Raw genomic sequence first — 19212 nt, 5'->3', positions numbered from 1 at the left:
GGCAAAAGACAGTGTACAGACATTTCCCTAAACAAAACAGTTTTTAGAACCTCTTTCTCTCCTCCCACCGCCCAACACTCAACAAAAAGTGTTGGTTCGGAGAGTGCAGACATCTGTACCGTGCAGTGAAAAGCCCTGCTTGATTATGCGTTGTGTGGTTCCCCAGTAAAATGGAACTGATTTCTACTCCTTTGATGCGCACTCATCTGTCATCGCACTGCCTGACGACAGCCAAGTGCAGAGCAAAGATTCCCTGTGGATTTAGAATAGGGAGGCTAGCAGGGATAAACCTGAGCTCTGTGGTGCTGTTGTATCTGCAGTATATTTCGGGGCTGTTGTATCTGCAGTAGATCAGGGTGCTGTTGTTTCTGCAGTAGATTGGAGAGCTGTGGTGCTGTTGTATCTGCAGTATATTTTGGGGCTGTTGTATCTGCAGTAGATTAGGGTGCTGTTGTATCTGTAGTAGATTGGAGAGCTGTGGTGCTGTTGTATCTGCAGTATATTTCGGGGCTGTTGTATCTGCAGTAGATCAGGGTGCTGTTGTATCTGCAGTAGATCAGGGTGCTGTTGTATCTGCAGTAGATCAGGGTGTTGTTGTATCTGCAGTAGATTGGAGAGCTGTGGTGCTGTTGTATCTGCAGTAGATCGGGGAGCTGTGGTAAACCAACCCAGCCCACTTACAGGTGCTAGGACTCCTGAGTGGGAGGACTGAGCCTGCCAGAGATATGGATATGTGAAACCTGCTGTTTCTAACTACCCCAGATACCGTGCGTGTATGTGTGTGCCTGCATGCAAATCTTCTGTACAGAAATGTGCAGAAAGAATCTTGAAAGGTTCTGTAGGCGTCTGAATACAATGTTGATGAATGAAAACGTTTCTGTCGGCAACAACAGAGAATTTGACCGTATAGTGGAGTAAACACAGACCGACAAAACATTGTGTATTTAAACAGCAAGACATTGTTTTTCTTTGTCAAATGGTCATCTGGTTTTAGTGCTAGACTATTTATGTCAGGGACACAGCTGAAGTTAAGTTCAGGTTACATATGCATAATATCAGCCTGTTTTCCACTTGGTGGTCCAGGGCTTTGATGTTAAATCCCTGGCCACTGATATTTAGGGGATGTCCACATAAAAGCCCTTGTCTCCTCGTTGATGGCCCAGACCACCATACATCAGGCTGTTAAAATGGCTCTTAGTTAAAGGCAAACAAAGTGTGTAGCTACTAGCTACTTCAGGTATTGTATCTGAGGATTTAATTACACTGATAGATGCTACGACAAGCCACTACAGCCGTAAAAGCAGTCCTGGTCCCATCTTTCTACCCTAGCTCACTCTCATTAAAGTTTTGTATTGTCATGTGGGGAAGGACAAACTGGACTGTAATGAAACCAAATTGAATGGATGCTGTTTGGCAATGAAGAGAAGGGTATTCGTCTGACCTTGTGCCACTAGTAAGGAACCATTTTGATACCATGAACTGGTGTTTTAAGCCACATTTGCGCCAACAGAATGAGTGATTTAACTATGAAGTTTAAAAATGGCTGTGAAACGTTAATGCCAACATAATGTGGTCATGTTGAAATATCTAATAATGTAACATGGTGGCGGAAGTGGGATCATATCTAATAATGTAACATGGTGGCGGAAGTGGGATCATATCTAATAATGTAACATGGTGGCGGAAGTGGGATCATATCTAATAATGTAACATGGTGGCGGAAGTGGGATCATATCTAATAATGTAACATGGTGGCGGAAGTGGGATCATATCTAATAATGTAACATGGTGGCGGAAGTGGGATCATATCTAATGATGTAACATGGTGGCGGAAGTGGGATCATATCTAATAATGTAACATGGTGGCGGAAGTGGGATCATATCTAATGATGTAACAGTAATAAGGTGCTGTTTCTTCTTCTCTGTGATGTCTGTCCTCTAGTGGTGTGTGAGAAGACAGCAGCCATGCCACCCCCCTCTGACATCGTCAAGGTGGCCATCGAGTGGCCCGGTGCCAACGCCCAGCTCATGGAGATTGACCAGGTCAGTGTCCAGTCTAAAAACACCACTCGACGACAAGACATGCCAACATGAACATCAGCCGTGCACAATAGATCGCCTGCTGGGTATCGACGAACGTTGGCGATTTCAACATGTAGAATCCTAGAGAAATGAACAGAAAATGACAGCCTCTGTGGTCAGAGGCCATAGGGCAGCCAGGCACTGTGCAGTGCTGATGTTTCTGTTGGTCTGTTTTGTCTTTAACAGCATCAATCCTCCACTCTGTCTTCTCAACCAAACTTTTTATAGAAGTCTGTTTTCCCTGTGCCAGATACTTCAAATACAAGAGACTCCACATTAAATAATTGAAGGGAAAAGAAAGCTACAGTATGTTTTTTTTCTTCTGCTCAGACAAGTATAAACTACATCACTGAGATTTTGTTGGTGAGTCTAGCTCTAGCACATATCTTATTTCTCTGTATTTTGCTGGCAACACAATACAGTGGATTTGATTTTGTCCAACACAATTTCAACAGTGCCTACCCACCAACAAATCCATCAACGTTTATTTTCCTCTGATGAAAGCCAAGCAAAGCAAGGAGTGAGAAACATTGTTAAACTTATAAAAGGCTATTTTCTGACCAATCAGCAACTTTCCTGTGATTCCAGTGGCAGTGCAGAGTTTTTTTGTCTGTCGTCTGTTTTGCAGAAGAAGCCCCTGTCGTCTATCATACGGGAGGTGTGTGATGGGTAAGCACCAGCTCCACACCCAGCTGTTTCTGCTCTCGCTGGAGCTAATGGCGTGTGTGTGTGTGTGTGTGTGTGTGTGTGTGTGTGTGTGTGTGTGTGTGTGTGTGTGTGTGTGTGTGTGTGTGTGTGTGTGTGTGTGTGTGTGTGTGTGTGTGTGTGTGTGTGTGTGTGTGTGTGTGTGTGTGTGTGTGTGTGTGTGTGTGTGTGTGTGTGTGTGTGATATGAATACACACCCTGCGCTCACTTGCGTAAGACTAGTGGTAGCGAGATGGACTCAGCGGGAGTCGCATGTATAGCAGGTCCATTATAAGAACACGCAGAGAAATGTTAGTATGAGCCATTACACATGGACTGGATCACACATGTTCTTCATTACAATGCCAAATTTCTTATTATATCATTAAAGTGCAACTGACAGCATTTTATTTATTTTAAATCTGTTCATATCATTCATATCCCCAGGAAGAATATGAATAATTTGTCACACTGTGGCACGGACTCACATCATAAATTCATAAAATGTTTGGGAATGACATATAGTAAGGCATTTGTGAAAATGTTATAGCTACATAGAGTGGGAAAGTGGCGGTGTGTTTGGACAATTAATACACTGTAGTCATTAAACATAATAAAAACATCTGTCCTGTCCAGAGGACCAGAGTCTACACAGACCGTGTGACATAGTCAATCAGAGCTACAGTAGGCCTATATGCAAATAAACCATTTTCCAGATGGTCTGCCATCATTCACATTGAACTGGATTGTGTGTTTACAGGCAGTAGCAACAGCGTGACTTTAGATCATTAGAAAGCATTCGCCAAAAGCCACAAAATACACCTGAATGGATTTCTGCAAATATGTAAATACCACGGGAGTCCTCTTACATTTGGGAACTTGACAAACCTGTTGATCAAACAACCAAGAAAAGGTAGGCTATCTCTCCCTCAGTTGCCTATGCACATCCGCAAGATCAACAACTAATGCTAAACTAAAATCTAACGAGGGAACATTAGATAAACCCTCTCAAACGTTTTCAGCTAGTTGGCCGATAAACGATGGGGAATAGTATTCTGCTCGTCTTTCTGCAGTTTGCCTGCCAATGCATGCTTGTTCCAACCCATGTTTTGACAACTGAATGGGAACTTGCCTGTACGCCCATTTGATCGACAACTAAGAGATACAGTATGCTATCCACAGCTAGCTAGAAAAGCAATTCACATTTCTTGCTAGCTAACCAAATGACATCTGCAGCATTTCTAGCCATAGCCAACGAAAAACAGTTCCTTCAGAAAGTATTCATGCCCCTTGACTTATTCCACATGTAGTTGTTACAGACTGAATCCATCTACACACAATACCCTATAATGACAAAGTGAAAACGTGTTTAAAGAAAATGTTTTCAAAGTTATTGAAAAGCAAATACAGAAATGTCTAAGTATTCACACCCCTGAGTCAATACATGTTAGAATCACCTTTGGCAGCGATTACAGCTTTGAGTCTTTGTGGATAAGTCTCTATAAGCTTTGCATACCTGGATTGTACAATATTTGCACACTTAAAATAATTCTTCAAGCTCTGTGAAGTTGGTTGTTGATCATCGCTAGACAGCCATTTTCAAGTCTTTCCATAGAATTTAAAGCTAATTTAAGTCAAAACTGTAACTAGGCTACTCATGAACATGCAATGTTGTCTTGGTAAACAACTCCAGTGTATATTTGGCCATTTGTTTTAGGTTATTGTCTTGCTTGAAGGTGAATTTGTCTCCCAGAGTCTGTTGAAAAGCAGGCTGAACCAGGTTTGCCTCTAGGATTTTGCCTGTGCATAGCTTATCTCTGTTGCATTTCTTTTTATCATATAAACTCCCTAGTCCATGCTGATGACAAGCATACCCATAACATGATGCAGCCACCACCATGTTTGAAAATATGAAGAGTGGTACTCAGTGATGTGTTGGATTTGCCCTGAACATAATGCATTGTATTCAGGACATAAATTTCATGTCTTTGCCTATTATTATTCTTTTTTGGCAGTTTTATTTTAGTGCTTTATTGCAAACATGATGCACATTTTGGAATATGTTTTATTCTGTACAGGCTTCCTCCTTTTAACTCTGTCATTTAGGTTGGTATTGTGGAGCAACTACAATGTTGTTGATCCATCCTCAGTTTTCTCCTATCACTTCCATTAAACTCTGTAATGTTTTAAAGTCACCATTGGCCTCATGGTGAATTCCCTGAGCGGTTTCCTTCCTCTCTGGCAACAGAGTTAGGAAGGATGTTTGTAGTGACTATGTATATTTATACACCATCCAAAGTGTAATTAGTAACTTCACCATGTTCAAAGGGATAGTCAATGTCTGCTTTTTAAAAAACCTATCTACCAATAGGTGCCCTTCTTTGCGAGGCATTGGAAAACCTCCCTGGTCTTTGGTTGAATCTGTTTGAAATTCACTGCTCGACTGAGGGACCTTAAAATTATCTGTATGTGTGGGGTACAGAGATGAGGCAGTCATTCAGAAATCATGTTAAACACTATTGCACACAGAGTGAGTCCGTGCCACTTATTGTGACTTTTTAAACAAATGTATACTCCTGAACTTATTTAGGCTTGCCACAACAAAGGGGTTGAATACTTTTCATTTTTAATTAATTTGTAAAATTGTCTAAAAACATAATTCCACTTTGGCTTTATGGGGTATTGTGTGTAAACCAGTGATACATAATCCCTATTTTAAATTCAGGCTGTAACACAACAAAATGTCAACGGGTGTGAATGCTTTCACATGGCACTGGATATACAGTACTAGTCAAAAGTTTGGACACACCTACTCATTCCAGGATTTTCCTTTTATTTGTAATATTTCTACAGTGTAGAATAATAGTGAAGACATGAAACCTATGGAATCATGTAGTAACAAAGTGTTAAACAAATAAAACCATTTTTTATGTTTTAGATTCTTCAAAGTAGCCACTCTGCCTTGATAACAGCTTTGCACACTCTTGGCTTTCTCTCAACCAGCTTCACCTAGAATGCTTTCCCAACAGTCTTGAAGGAGTTCCCACATATGCTGAGCACTTGTTGGCTGCTTTTCCTTCACTCTGCGGTCCAACTCATCCCAATCCATCTCAATGGAGTTAAGGTTGGATGATTGTGGAGGCCAGGTCATCTGATGCAGCACTCCATCACTCTCCTCCTTGGTCAAAAAGCCCTTACACAGCCTGTATGTGTGTTGGGTCATTGTCCTGTTGAAAACCAAATGATAGTCCCACTAAGCGCAAACCATACGGGATGGCGTATCGCTTCAGAATGCTGTGGTAGCCATGCTGGTTAAGTGTGCCTTGAATTCTAAATTAATCACTGCCATTGTCACCAATCACTGACATTGGCCCACACAAGCTTCTTCTTATGGGTGTCCTCCAGTAGTGGTTTCATTGCAGCGATTCAATCATGAAGGCCCGATTCACTCAGTCTCCTCTGAACAGTTGATGTTGACGTGTCTGTTACTTGAACTCTGTGAAGCATTTATCTGGGCTGCAATTTCTGAGACTGGTAACTCTAATGAACTTATCCCCTGCAGCAGAGTTAACTCTGGGTCTTCCTTTCCTGTGGCGGTCCTCATGAGAGCCAGTTTCATCATGGCGCTTGATGATTTTTGCGACTGCTCTTGAAGAAACTTTCAAAGTTCTTGACATTTTCCGCATTGACTGACCTTCATGTCTTAAAGTAATGATGGACTGTCGTTTCTCTTTGCTTATTTGAGCTGTTTTTGCCATAATATGGACTTGGTCTTTTACCAAGTAGGGCTATCTTCTGTAAACCACCCCTACCTTGTCACAACACAACTGATTGGCTGAAACGCATTAAGAAGGAAAGAAATTCCACAAATGAACTTTTAAGAAGGCACACCTGTTAATTGAAATGCATTCCAGGTGACTACCTCATGAAGCTGGTTGAGAGAATGCTAAGAGTGTGAAAAGCTGTCATCAAGGCAATGTGTGGCTACTTTGAAGAATATTTTTTGGTTACTACATGATTCCATATGTGTTATTACATAGTTTAGATGTCTTCACTATTATTCTACAAAGTAGAAAATAGTCTATAAAGTAAAACCCTTGAATGAGTAGGTGTGTCAACTTTGACTAGTACTGTATATTATCCTGTGTAGAAATTGAACAGTTTGGAGTAACTAACTACCTATTGGCATACTGCTGAAGGTTCTGCACACAAAAACAAATCCCATTTTGAATGCCTTCTACAGTCTTGCTCCATCATACCAATTGATTCTAGTGATGCTATACTGATTCACTATGCTACGTTATTGTACAAGTTCAGAATGATTTTACATTGGATGCAGATATTTATTCAATAAAATACTAGACAGTTCAGCGTAATCCCCAGATACACATAAATGCTCTGGTACTCCACCCTTTCAGAGCTTACTCATATACTACTGCCAATAAACAGACACAACCTTTAGCCAATACTCAGGCTTCACTCACTAAGTCCAAGGTATGCCACACAAGAATATGTCCCAAATGGCACCCTATTCCCTAAATATCTATGGAATTGGGTGCCATTTGGGATGCATCCAAGGTGACCTTAATCTGCTTCTAGGCCAGACCCAGTCTAAGTAAGTGGAACCGTGTGCTTAGGGGTTCAATTTGTTTTGCTATGTTGATATCTGGCTAATGGAGTTAGGGTTATATTCATCCATTTCATAAACATTTTGATTTATTTCCCTCTTTCTCCCTATTTGTCTGAATGTTCATTTATCGCTTTCTCTTTCTGACTCGTTCTCCCCGAGTGCCTCCTCTCATTGTCTTTCCATTTCCTTTGTCTTCTAATCTACCTTGTCTGTCCATCATGAATACTGAGACTTTTGCTAACTCCCTACTTCTCCTTTCTCGCTCTCTCTTCTCTGCTTCCTCCCTCTCACATCTGAATGCATTAGATTTTTTTCTAACACTTAACGCCCACTGAATATCTCCTTGTACAATGTTCTCCATCTGATCTTCTGGCAAATAGAAATGCTGGAGCATCCGATAAACACTTTTGTTAACCTTATGCACATGGTATGTATTTTCTGTAGGGTGGAAAAACAAACGCACATCATTATAGTAATAGGTCTTATTGAGAAATGTATGGGTTTAGCTTCTGTCTGCCTCATTTTTAGGGAGGTCAGTGCGTTCTGGTATTAAGTGGAAAATTGGTGAAATCGGTCACCTACTTTTCAATAGATGTTGTGCGTGTGTGTGTCCACAGCTGGTCTCTGTCTGGCTCGGAACAGTTTGCCCTGCGTTATGCTGACGGTCCTCAGCTCTACATTACTGAGCAGGTGAGCCTCAGCGCCATGGCAGAATAAAGTGCTGTTTACAATTCTTCACAATACACTACATGGTTCCTTAGTATGTTACTATTTCTATGTGATATTACCAATGACTCTAGAGAAGTGCTGTGGTAGTAGCAATGTTCACCATTTTCTTTCTTTCCAGAGCCGTAGTGAAATCAAGAATGGAACCATCCTTCGATTAGCCATATCTCCTGTGAGACACTCTTCTTGTATATGGAGTTATTTAATCCCCCCCAAATAAATTATATTTGATTAATTCTATATAATGACGGCTTTACAGTTCACAAAAATGGTTGCTGCATTAGATAAACCCTATTGCTACGTTATAGATTTCTCAGCAACGGTTGCTGCCTGCATATATCAAGCTAATGTAGTCAGAGGTAAACCGGGTAAAAACATTAAATATAACGGCATACCTGATTCCCCCCCCCATAGGCCCGTGCAGCGCGGCAGCTCCTGGACAGGATCCAGTCCCACGGCATAGACGCCCGCCTGGAGGCCCTGAAGGAGCTGGCCAAGCTGTCAGCTGACTCCACCTTCGCCACTGAGTTCATCAGCATGGAGGGCATTGGAACCCTGGCGCGCCTGGTGGAGAGTGGCACCCAGTGAGTCTCATACAGACAGACAATCCATGGGTCTGTTGTCTAAAGCGGGGGTTTCAAACTGGCGTCGCTCAGGCCAGAGTCAGCCTCCAGGGCAGATTTAGATTGAGACCCCTGGTCTAAAGGTACTTCTACTGGCTACTAGAAATATACCTAGTCAGTTGTACAACTGAATGCATTCAACTGAAATGTGACTTCCGCATTTAACCCAAACCCTGAGAATCAGAGAGGTGTGGTGGGCTGCCATAATCGACATCCACGTCTTCGGAGCCTCTCTGGAGATGGTTACTGTGGGTTAACACTTATTGGCCCATACTGATAGCATGCTGTTTGTGGCTGTAGTTGGTGGTGGCGCATAGGAAGAGTTGACGTAGGACTTTGTTGGTGAATATGGCCCTATTTAAAAATATATATATATATTTTTTTTACATTTACATTTAAGTCATTTAGCAGACGCTCTTATCCAGAGTGACTTACAAATTACTCAGTGTGTATATAGAGTGTTGTCCTCTGACTCTAGTCTGCTCTCTCCTCAGCTTTGGGGAGATGCTGGCCTTCACTCTCACAGCCTTCCTGGAGCTGATGGACCATGGCATTGTGTCCTGGGACCTTATCTCTCTGTCCTTCATCAAACAGGTTAGAACTCGCCTCCTTACTTCCACAAAACACAACACTCTGTAAAACTTGGCATATAAGGAAGCCCAGATGTTAGATTCCTACACTGTCTGCAATGGAAAAAATGTGTAATGTATTTCTTGAATAGTTTGATGAAACTTATATGTGGAACTTTCTTCTGTAGATTCGTTTTAGTATTTTGAGGCCTATCTCAAAGTCCTCCCCTTATTTATTTTTTCTCTCTTTTCTTGAATTACTTGACATTCAACCCCTCATTGGCTGCCAGAACTGAGTTTTTTGCTGTTACCTAGCAACCCCCCCATGTTATTTGGAGCTCTTTCAGCTGTATCTTCTGTGAATGTTTTTCTCCCCGATGAAGTCCTATGATGTGTTGCACAACAACAAGCACTGTACAAGGGTTAGGGTTATTATGTATGGATAGTTTTTTTGCCAACTGTATGTCATTTGACAGACATGTTTCAAATCAAAATGTATTAGTCACATGTGCCGAATACAACAGGTGTAGACCTTACAGTGAAATGCTTACTTACGAGCCCCTAACCGACAACCCAAAAATATGGATAAGAATAAGAGATCAAAGTAACAAGTAATTAAAGGGGAGCAGTAAAAAAAATATATATATATACAGTTAGGCAAAAAAGTATTTAGTCAGCCACCAATTGTGCAAGGTCTCCTCCCACTTAAAAAGATGAGGCCTATAATTTTCATCATAGGTATACTTCAACTATGACAGACAAAATGAGGGGAAAAAATCCAGAAAATCACATTGTATGATTTGTGGCGAAATCTGCTCGGAGCCTTCACCGTGCGCTGCCACTTTAAGAGCGCATGAGCAGTAAGGAAGGAGGAAATAAAGAGAGCTTGTTCAGCTGTTTGGGGAGGAGCTCTTGGGAGGCGCGACAGTTTGATTGTGTGTGCTGCAGAAGTTTTGTTTGTTTTCAGCGTTTGAAGTTTATAAAGTATTTAACTCGATCATCGGTGTGATCGCTTTAGATCGTGGTTGTTTTTGTTTGGGACCGCGCCCGTTATGGATCGCATGGATTAGCAGCAACATTGTTGCGAAGCTTAAACCAACAAACCATCGGACAGTCAGACACCGGCAGGCCTGAAGACCACAGCTAAGATTGATCTTTTTCTCTCTCTTTCTCTTCGCTCTCATTCCAGTGCTTTACCCTGCAACAGACTCTATTTGTTAAATGCACTGCCCATTGAAGTTCATTAGAGCTGGACTATTATTTCCCTGCCAGAAGTATTTGGATGGACATTTTAGTAGGTTACTTGCAAGCTGTATATTATGTGAACTGTTGAGGTGGGGTGTACTAATGACATGTGGCCGTGAAGACTGTGGACATTTTTAAGGCCTTTGTTGTGTCGATGAACACCCCCCACATTCATACCCTCTGCACTCACCCACTAGAAAATAATACAGATTATTGCAAATCCTATATTGATGACTGGGTTCGTTCTTGTATGAAGTTGCTGTTGAATTGCTCTGCCATTATTAGTATTAGTATTATTGTATGAGGTATTCGTGTTTGGGTTACCCCTGTGCTGTGATGTGGGTTTTATATGGTGTGTATTCTTTTTTCTCTCCACTGGCTATCTGGTAAACAGGCTACACTCTAGGCAGTCTCTTCTGCTGATGTGTGTGGGTCTGGTAGTGGTACTCTCTCTATTCTACTCTTTTCCTTTTGGCAGGGTTAATACCTGCCTGGCGCCCGAACAAAATCTTTCTTTACCCCTCTCTTAAGAAATACCGCTACAGATTTTTTATGAATTTATTTGCAAATTATGGTGGAAAATAAGTATTTGGTCACCTACAAACAAGCAAGATTTCTGGCTCTCACAGACCTGTAACTTCTTCTTTAAGAGGCTCTTCTGTCCTCCACTCGTTACCTGTATTAATGGCACCTGTTTGAACTTGTTATCAGTATAAAAGACACCTGTCCACAACCTCAAACAGTCACACTCCAAACTCTACTATGACCAAAGAGCTGTCAAAGGACACCAGAAACAAAATTGTAGACCTGCACCAGGCTGGGAAGGCTGAATCTGCAATAGGTAAGCAGCTTGGTTTGAATAAATCAACTGTGGGAGCAATTATTAGGAAATGGAAGACATACAAGACCACTGATAATCTCCCTCGATCTGGGGCTCCACGCAAGATCTCACCCCGTGAGGTCAAAATGATCACAAGAACGGTGAGCAAAAATCCCAGAACCACATGGGGGGACCTAGTGAATGACCTGCAGAGAGCTGGGACCAAAGTAACAAAGCCTACCATCAGTAACACACTACGCCGCCAGGGACTCAAATCCTGCAGTGCCAGACGTGTACCCCTGCTTAAGCCAGTACATGTCCAGGCCCATCTGAAGTTTGCTAGAGAGCATTTGGATGATCCAGAAGAAGATTGGGAGAATATCATATGGTCAGATGAAACCAAAATATAACTTTTTGGTAAAAACTCAACTTGTCGTGTTTGGAGGACAAAGAATGCTGAGTTGCATCCAAAGAACACCATACCTACTGTGAAGCATGGGGGTGGAAACATCATACTTTGGGGCTGTTTTTCTGCAAAGGGACCAGGACGACTGATCCGTGTAAACGAAAGAATGAATGGGGCCATGTATCGTGAGATTTTGAGTGAAAACCTCCTTCCATCAGCAAGGGCATTGAAGATGAAACGTGGCTGGGTCTTTCAGCATGACAATGATCCCAAACACACCGCCCGGGCAACGAAGGAGTGGCTTCGTAAGAAGCATTTCAAGGTCCTGGAGTGGCCTAGCCAGTCTCCATATCTCAACCGCAAAATCTTTGGAGTTGAAAGTCCGTGTTGCCCAGCAACATCCCCAAAACATCACTGCTCTAGAGGAGATCTGCATGGAGGAATGGGCCAAAATACCAGCAACAGTGTGTGAAAACCTTGTGAAGACTTACAGAAAACGTTTGACCTCTGTCATTGCCAACAAAGGGTATATAACAAAGTATTGAGAAGCTTTTGTGATTTTCTGGATTTTTTCCCCTCATTTTGTCTGTCATAGTTGAAGTGTACCTATGATGACAATTACAGGCCTCATCTTTTTAAGTGGGAGAACTTGCACAACGGATGGCTGACTAAATACTCTTTTGCCCCACTGTATATTCAGCGGGGTGCCGGTACAGAGTCTATGTGCGGGGGCACCGGTTAGTTGATGTAGTATGTACATGTAGGTAGAGTTAATTAAAGTTACTATGCATAGTTTACAACAGAAAGTGGCAGTGGTGGGGCGGGGCGGGCAGGCAGGCAATGTGAATAGTCTGGGTAACCATTTGACTAGATGTTCAGGAGTCCTATGGCTTGGTGATAGAAGCTGTTTAGTAGCCTCTTGGACCAAGACTTGGTGCTCCGGTACCGCTTGCCGCGTGGTAGCAGTGAGAACAGTCTATGACTAGGTTGGCTGGAGTCTTTGACAATTTGTAGGGCCTTCCTCTGACACCGCCTGGTATAGAGGTCTTGGATGGCAGGAAGCTTGGCCCCAGTGATGTACTGGGCCATACGCATATGCCTTGCGGTCGGAGGCCGAGCAGTTGCCATACCAGGCAGGGATGCAACTAGTCAGGATGCTCTCGATAGTGCAGCTTTAGAACCTTTTGAGGATCTAAGGACCCATGCCAAACCTTTTCAGTCTCCTGAGGGGGAATAGGTTGTGACGTTCCCGCTTCACGACTTTCATGGTGTGCTTGGACCATGTTAGTTTGTTGGGGATGTGGACACCAGGGAACTTGAAGCTCTCAACCTGCTCCACTGCAGCCCCATCAATGAGAATGGGGGTGTGCTCGGTCCTCTTTTTCCTGTAGTCCACAATCAACTCCTTTATCTTGATCATGTTGAGGGAGAGGTTGTTGTCCTGGCGCCACCCGGCCAGGTCTCTGACCTCCTTCCTATAGGCTGTCTTGTCGTTGTCGATGATCAGGCCTACCATTGTTGTATTATCGGCAATTTTAATGATGGTGTTGGAGTCGTGCCTGGCCGTGCAGTCATGAGCGAACAGGGAGTACAGGAAGGGGATGAACACGCACCCCTGAGGAGCCCCTGTGTTGTGGATCAGCGTGGCGGATGTGTTGTTACCTACTCTTACAACCTGGGGGCGGCCAGTCAGGAATTCCAGGATCCAGTTGCAGAGGTAGGTGTTTAGTCCCAGGGTCCTTAGCTTATTGATGAGCTTTGAGGACACTATGGGGTTGAACGCTGAGCTGGAGTCAATGAACAGCATTCTCACATAGGTGTTCCTTTTGTCCAGGTGGGAAAGGTCAGTGTGGAGTGCAATAGAGACTGCGTCATCTGTGGATCTGTTGGGGAGGTATGCAAATTGGAGTGAGTCTAGGGTTTCTGGGATGATGGTGTTGATGTGAGCCATGACCAGCCTTTCAAAGAACTTCATGGCTACAGACGTGAGTGCTACGGGTCAGTAGTCATATAGGCAGGTTACCTTAGTGTCCTTGAGCACAATCTTAAAACATGTTGGTATTACAGACTCGGACAGGAAGAGGTTGAAAATGTCAGTGAAGACACTTGCCAGTTGGTCAGCGCATGCTCGGAGCACATGTCCTGGTAATCCGTCTGGCCCTGCAGCCTTGTGAATGTTGACCTGTCTAAAGGTCTTACTCACATCAGCTGCGGAGAGCGTGATCACACAGTCTTTCGGTACATCTGGTGCTCTCATGCATGTTTCAGGGTTATTTGCTTCGAAGCGAGCATAGAAGTAGTTGAGTTTATCCGGTAGGCTCGTGTCACTGGGCAGCTCTCGGCTGTGCTTCCCTTTGTAGTCTGTAATGGTTTGCAGGCCCTGCCACATCCGACGAGCATCAGAGCCGGTGTAGTATGACTCGATCTTAGTCCTGTATTGACGCTTTGCCTGTTTGATGGTTCGTCGGAGGGCATAGCGGGATTTCTTATAAACTTCCGGGTTAGAGTCCCATTCCTTGAACGCGGCAGCTCTAGCCTTTAGCTCAGTGCGGATGCTGTCTGTAATCCATGGTTTCTGGTTGGGGTATGTAGTCTTAATCTCAAACCTTAGTAAATCAAAACTACCTCATAAACCTAGCTGTAATCAACAAGCCTCTAGTTATAGGTGTCCATTTTAATGGAGTGTTTCCCCTCCTGTCAGATTGCGAGCTACGTGAACCAGCCGATGGTAGACGTATCCATCCTGCAGCGCTCACTGGCCATCCTGGAAAGCATGGTCCTCAACAGCCACAGCCTCTACCACCGGGTGGCGCAGGAGATCACCGTTGGACAGCTCATCGGGCACCTGCAAGTGTGAGCACACACACACGCACTGGGGCCTCCCACATACAGCTGTGTGGGGGATGTAGCCTGAGTTAGTGTGTAGAAATGTAGTGGCGTAACTAACTAACGTCAGTGCAATAGAGCGTAGATGACAAGCCTTGCCTTGCTCTGCCTACTTGTAATTATGACTAAGCTTAGAAGTGTAGAACCCCAGACTAATACTATATGAGTACTGTACTTTTACACTTAACCAGTGGCAACTTAATGTTTTTGTGCCCCTGTGAGAATTCCTAGAACCAGATGCTTCTAACTGGTGTTGCTGTGTCTGATGTGACTTTTAGGTCCAATCAGGAGATCCAGACATACGCCATCGCGCTCATCAACGCCCTCTTCCTCAAGGCACCGGAGGACAGGCGGCAGGTCAGTACAGTACCTGTTCACCAGCACACCGGAAGGGTCCTCTTGCAAAATATTTATACTGAACTACGATCACTCATACATGAATACCACCTATAAAGGTTAGACAATGTCTTAACCTAGTTTTCATATATTTTAGTCACTAGTACATGACCCCCACTGAACTGGTCCTCTGCAACATATTTACACTCAACCATCGTCACTCGTACATGCATAGCACCTATAAGGGTTAGAAAGTCATAACATAGGTCTCATATATGGTACAATCATTAGCACACACATCAGGGTAATGTAATACATATCTCACTGTTACATCACACTTCATGGTCACTCACACATATCATGGTCAGTAATAAATAACCCATGTCATATAGGCCAACCCCACTGTCACCGAGTTTAATAATCTCTGGTCATTCTGTGCTCTACTCTCTATGCTTAGTTAGTCCACCTATTTTCACCTTAGTCAGCATCTATTTTCCTTATTGAAGAAAGTCTTTACCTTGAAATGTGCACACACAATATGAAAGGTGGTGTTCTGCCACCTCTGGTCTCTTGGCCCTCCCACCTCTACGGGAGGGCAGCTCCCACTCAGCCCAGTCCAAGCTCTTCTCTGTCCTGGCACCCCAATGGTGGAACCAGCTTTCCCCTGAAGCTAGGACAACCACGTCCATGCCATCTTCCAAAAACATCTGAAACCCCTACCTCTTTGAAGAGTATCTTAAATAATCCTACAGCACCCCCCACCTAGCTATTTTAAGATCTTAACTGTAAGTCGCTCTAGATAAGAGCGTCTGCTAAATCACTAAAATGTAAAATGTTATACATCATAAAGTAAACTGTCAAGCAACCACTCTACTCTGAGAAACAGTGTGAGACAGATGTGGATACAAGAGTTTGTGTACTATGACATCATGTAGGAAGTCACCCACGCAATACTTTCTTCTCCTACATCCTATCCTGTCTGGTAGATGCATGGGAAAAAGATATAAGATTTTGATTTCCAAATTTGACATCATGCAATTTAAAAGAGGCAAGCTATTTTAAATTTGATGTCAAATTTGGAAATCACAGTGTAAAAAAAGTAATTATTGTCAGACTCAGAACTTTATCGAAATACACTGAACAAAAATATAAATACAATATGTGAAATGTTGGTCCCTGTCAGTGAGCATTTCTCCTTTGCCAAAATAATCGATCCTCCTGACAGTTGTGGCATATCAAGAAGATGATTAAACAGCATAATCATTACACAGATGCACCTTGTGCTGGGGACAATAAAAGGCTAATCATTACACAAATGCACCTTGTGCTGGGGCAATAAAAGGATACTCTAAAATGTGCAGTTTAGTCACACAACACAATGTCACAGATGTCTCAAGTTTTGAGGAGTGTACAATTGGCATGCTGACTGCAGGAATGTTCACCAGAGCAGTTGCCAGAGAATGTCATTTTAATTTCTCTATCATAAACTGCTTCCAACATCTTTTTGGAGAATTTGGCAGAACGTCCAACCAGCCTCACAACCGTAGACCATGTGTAACTACACCAGCCCAGGACCTCCACATCTGGCTTCCTCATCTGCAGAATGGTCTGAGACTAGCCACTTGGACAGCTGATGAAACTGTGGGTTTGCACGACCAAAGAATTTCTGCATAAACAGTCAGAAACCTCCTCAGGGAAGCTCATCTGCTTCCTCGTTGTCCTCACCAGGGTCTTGACCTGACTGCAGTTCGGCGTCGTCACCGACTTAGGTGGGCAGATGTTAACCTTCGATGGCCACTGGCACGCTAGAGAAGTGTGCCCTTCACAGGTGAATCACGGTTTCAACTGTACCGGGCAGATGGCAGACAACATATATGGTGTGGGCGAGTGGTTTGCTGATGTCAACGTCAATGCCCCATGGTGGCGTTTGGGTTATGGCATAGGCAGGCATAAACTATGGACAACGAACACAATTAATGGCAATTTGAATGCACAGAGATACCGTGACGAGATCCTGAGACCCATTCTCATGCCATTCATCCACCGCCATCACCTCATGTTTCAGCATGATGATGCTGAACATCTAGGAGCAACAACGGCTCAGCCACGAAGTGGTAGGCCAGACAAGCTCACAGAACGGGATCAACGAGTGCTGGAGCGGGAGTTCCAAACGGCCTCTGGAAGCAACGTCAGCACAAGAACTGTTCGTCGGGAGCTTCATGAAATGGGTTTTCATGGCCGAGCAGCCACACACAAACCTAAGATCACCATGCGTAAAGCCAAGTTTTGGCTGGAGTGGTGTAAATCTCACCGCTATTGGACTCTGGAGCAGTGGATGTGCATTTTCTGGAGTATTGAATCGGGCTTCACCATCTGACGCCTCTGGGTTTGGCGGATGCCAGGAAAACGCTACCTGCCCCAATGCATAGTGCCAACTGTAAAGTTTGGTCGAGGAGGATTAATGGTCTGGGGCTGTTTTTCATGATTCAGGCTAGGCCCCTTAGTTCCAGTCAAGGAAAATCTTAACGCTACAGCGTTCAATGACGTTCCACACGATTCTGTTCTTCCAACTTTGTGGCAACAGATTGGGGAAGTCACTTTCCTGTTTCAGCATGACTATGCCCTCATGCACAAAGCGAGGTCCATACAGAAATGGTTTGTCGAGATCTGTGTGGAATAATTTGACTGGCCTGCACAGAGCCCTGACCTCAACCCTATCAAAGACCTTTGGGATGAATTGGAACACCGACTGCGAGCCAGAACTAATCGCCCAACATCACAGCCTGACCTCATGAATGCTCTTGTGGCTGAATGGAAGCAAGTCCCCACAGCAATGTTCCAACATCTAGTTGAAAGCCTTCCCAGAAGAGTGTAGGCTGTTATAACAGCAAGGAAGGAACTCACTCCATATTAATGGCCATTATTTTGGGAAGAGATGTTTGACGATCAGGTGTCCACATACTTTTGGCCATGTAGTGTATTTGTGACCAACCGATGCATATCTGTATTCCCAGTCATGAAATCCATACATTAGGGCCTAATACATTTATTTCAACTGACTGATTTCCTTACATGAACTGTAAGTCAGTACAATCTTTGAAATTGTTGCGTTGCGTTGCAAAGATTAAATTTGACATCCAACCTACATGCATACTATTCATACAACCAGAGGAGCAGGTCAGTCTGAGCTGTCTTTCGGCTCTAGACTCCATGCTATGCTGTACTGTGCTCTGCTGTGCATGCATTGCCACATAACACTGCATTGTTGTACATCTCATTCAGTGCTGTGCCATACTACGCTGTTGTGTCTAGAGGTCGACCGACTATGATTTTCCAACGCCGATACCGATTATTGGAGGACCATAAAAGGCAGATTTTGTATTTTTTTTAAATGTTTTTTAAATGTATTTATCTTTTTTTCTATTTAAAAAAAATGTATCTATTTGTAATAATGACAATTATAACAATACTGAATTAACACTTTTATTTGAACTTAATATAATACATCAATAAAATCAATTTAGCCTCAAATAAATAATGAAACATGTTCAATTTAGTTTAAATAATGCAAAAACAAAGTAAAAGTGCAATATGTGCCATGTAAAAAAAGCTATCGTTTAAGTTCCTTGCTCAGAACATGAGAACATATGAAAGCTGGTGGTTCCAGCTTGGTTAACATGGTCAACATGAGTCTTCAATATTCCCAGGTAAGAGGTTTTAGGTTGTAGTTATTATATAGAAATTATAGGACTATTTCTCTCTATACCATTTCCATTTCATATACCTTTGACTATCGGATGTTCTTATAGGCACTTTAGTATTGCCAGTGTAACAGTACAGCTTCCGTCCCTCTCCTCCCCCCTACCTGGGCTCGAACCAGGACACATCGACAACAGCCACCCTCGAAGCATCCATTACCCATCGCTCCACAAAAGCCTGCAAGGGGAACAACTTCTTCAAGGTCTCAGAGCGAGTTACGTCACTAATTGAAACGCTATTAGCGCGCACCCCTCTAACTAGCTAGCCATTTCACATCGGTTACACCAGTCTAATCTCGGGAGTTGATAGGCTTGGAGTCATAAACAGCTCAATGCTTGAAACACAGGGAAGAGCTGCTGGCAAACGCACGAAAGTGCTGTTTGAATGAACGTCCCACCAGGCCAACATCCGGTGAAACTGCAGAGAGCTAACATTTTAAATACACC

The 19212-nt window shown here is 43.3% G+C and overlaps 1 protein-coding gene across 7 annotated transcripts in view; it reads left to right on the top strand.

The window, feature by feature from the left end:
• The window catches only part of LOC124030583 (engulfment and cell motility protein 2), a 39247-nt gene that overhangs the window by 4532 nt on the left and 15503 nt on the right, over positions 1–19212 (top strand). For 3 of the 7 annotated variants that reach the window (XM_046341881.1, XM_046341876.1, XM_046341864.1), the window contains exons 3-10: positions 1943–2043; positions 2711–2751; positions 8014–8086; positions 8244–8294; positions 8537–8706; positions 9240–9339; positions 14487–14632; positions 14950–15028. In XM_046341881.1, coding sequence (XP_046197837.1) covers positions 1966–2043; positions 2711–2751; positions 8014–8086; positions 8244–8294; positions 8537–8706; positions 9240–9339; positions 14487–14632; positions 14950–15028 — 738 coding nt within the window. In that variant the 5' untranslated portion in view covers positions 1943–1965. Of the gene's footprint in view, positions 1–1942; positions 2044–2710; positions 2752–2961; positions 3680–8013; positions 8087–8243; positions 8295–8536; positions 8707–9239; positions 9340–14486; positions 14639–14949; positions 15029–19212 lie in introns of those variants that run through there. The other 4 variants (XM_046341878.1, XM_046341869.1, XM_046341857.1 and 1 more) reach the window with 2 other exon arrangements.

The sequence above is a fragment of the Oncorhynchus gorbuscha genome, linkage group LG03 (assembly GCF_021184085.1).
Source record: "Oncorhynchus gorbuscha isolate QuinsamMale2020 ecotype Even-year linkage group LG03, OgorEven_v1.0, whole genome shotgun sequence".
NCBI lineage: Eukaryota > Metazoa > Chordata > Actinopteri > Salmoniformes > Salmonidae > Oncorhynchus > Oncorhynchus gorbuscha.
The sequence above is the reverse complement of the archived record's forward strand: the minus strand, read 5'-3'. Positions and strand labels throughout refer to the sequence as shown.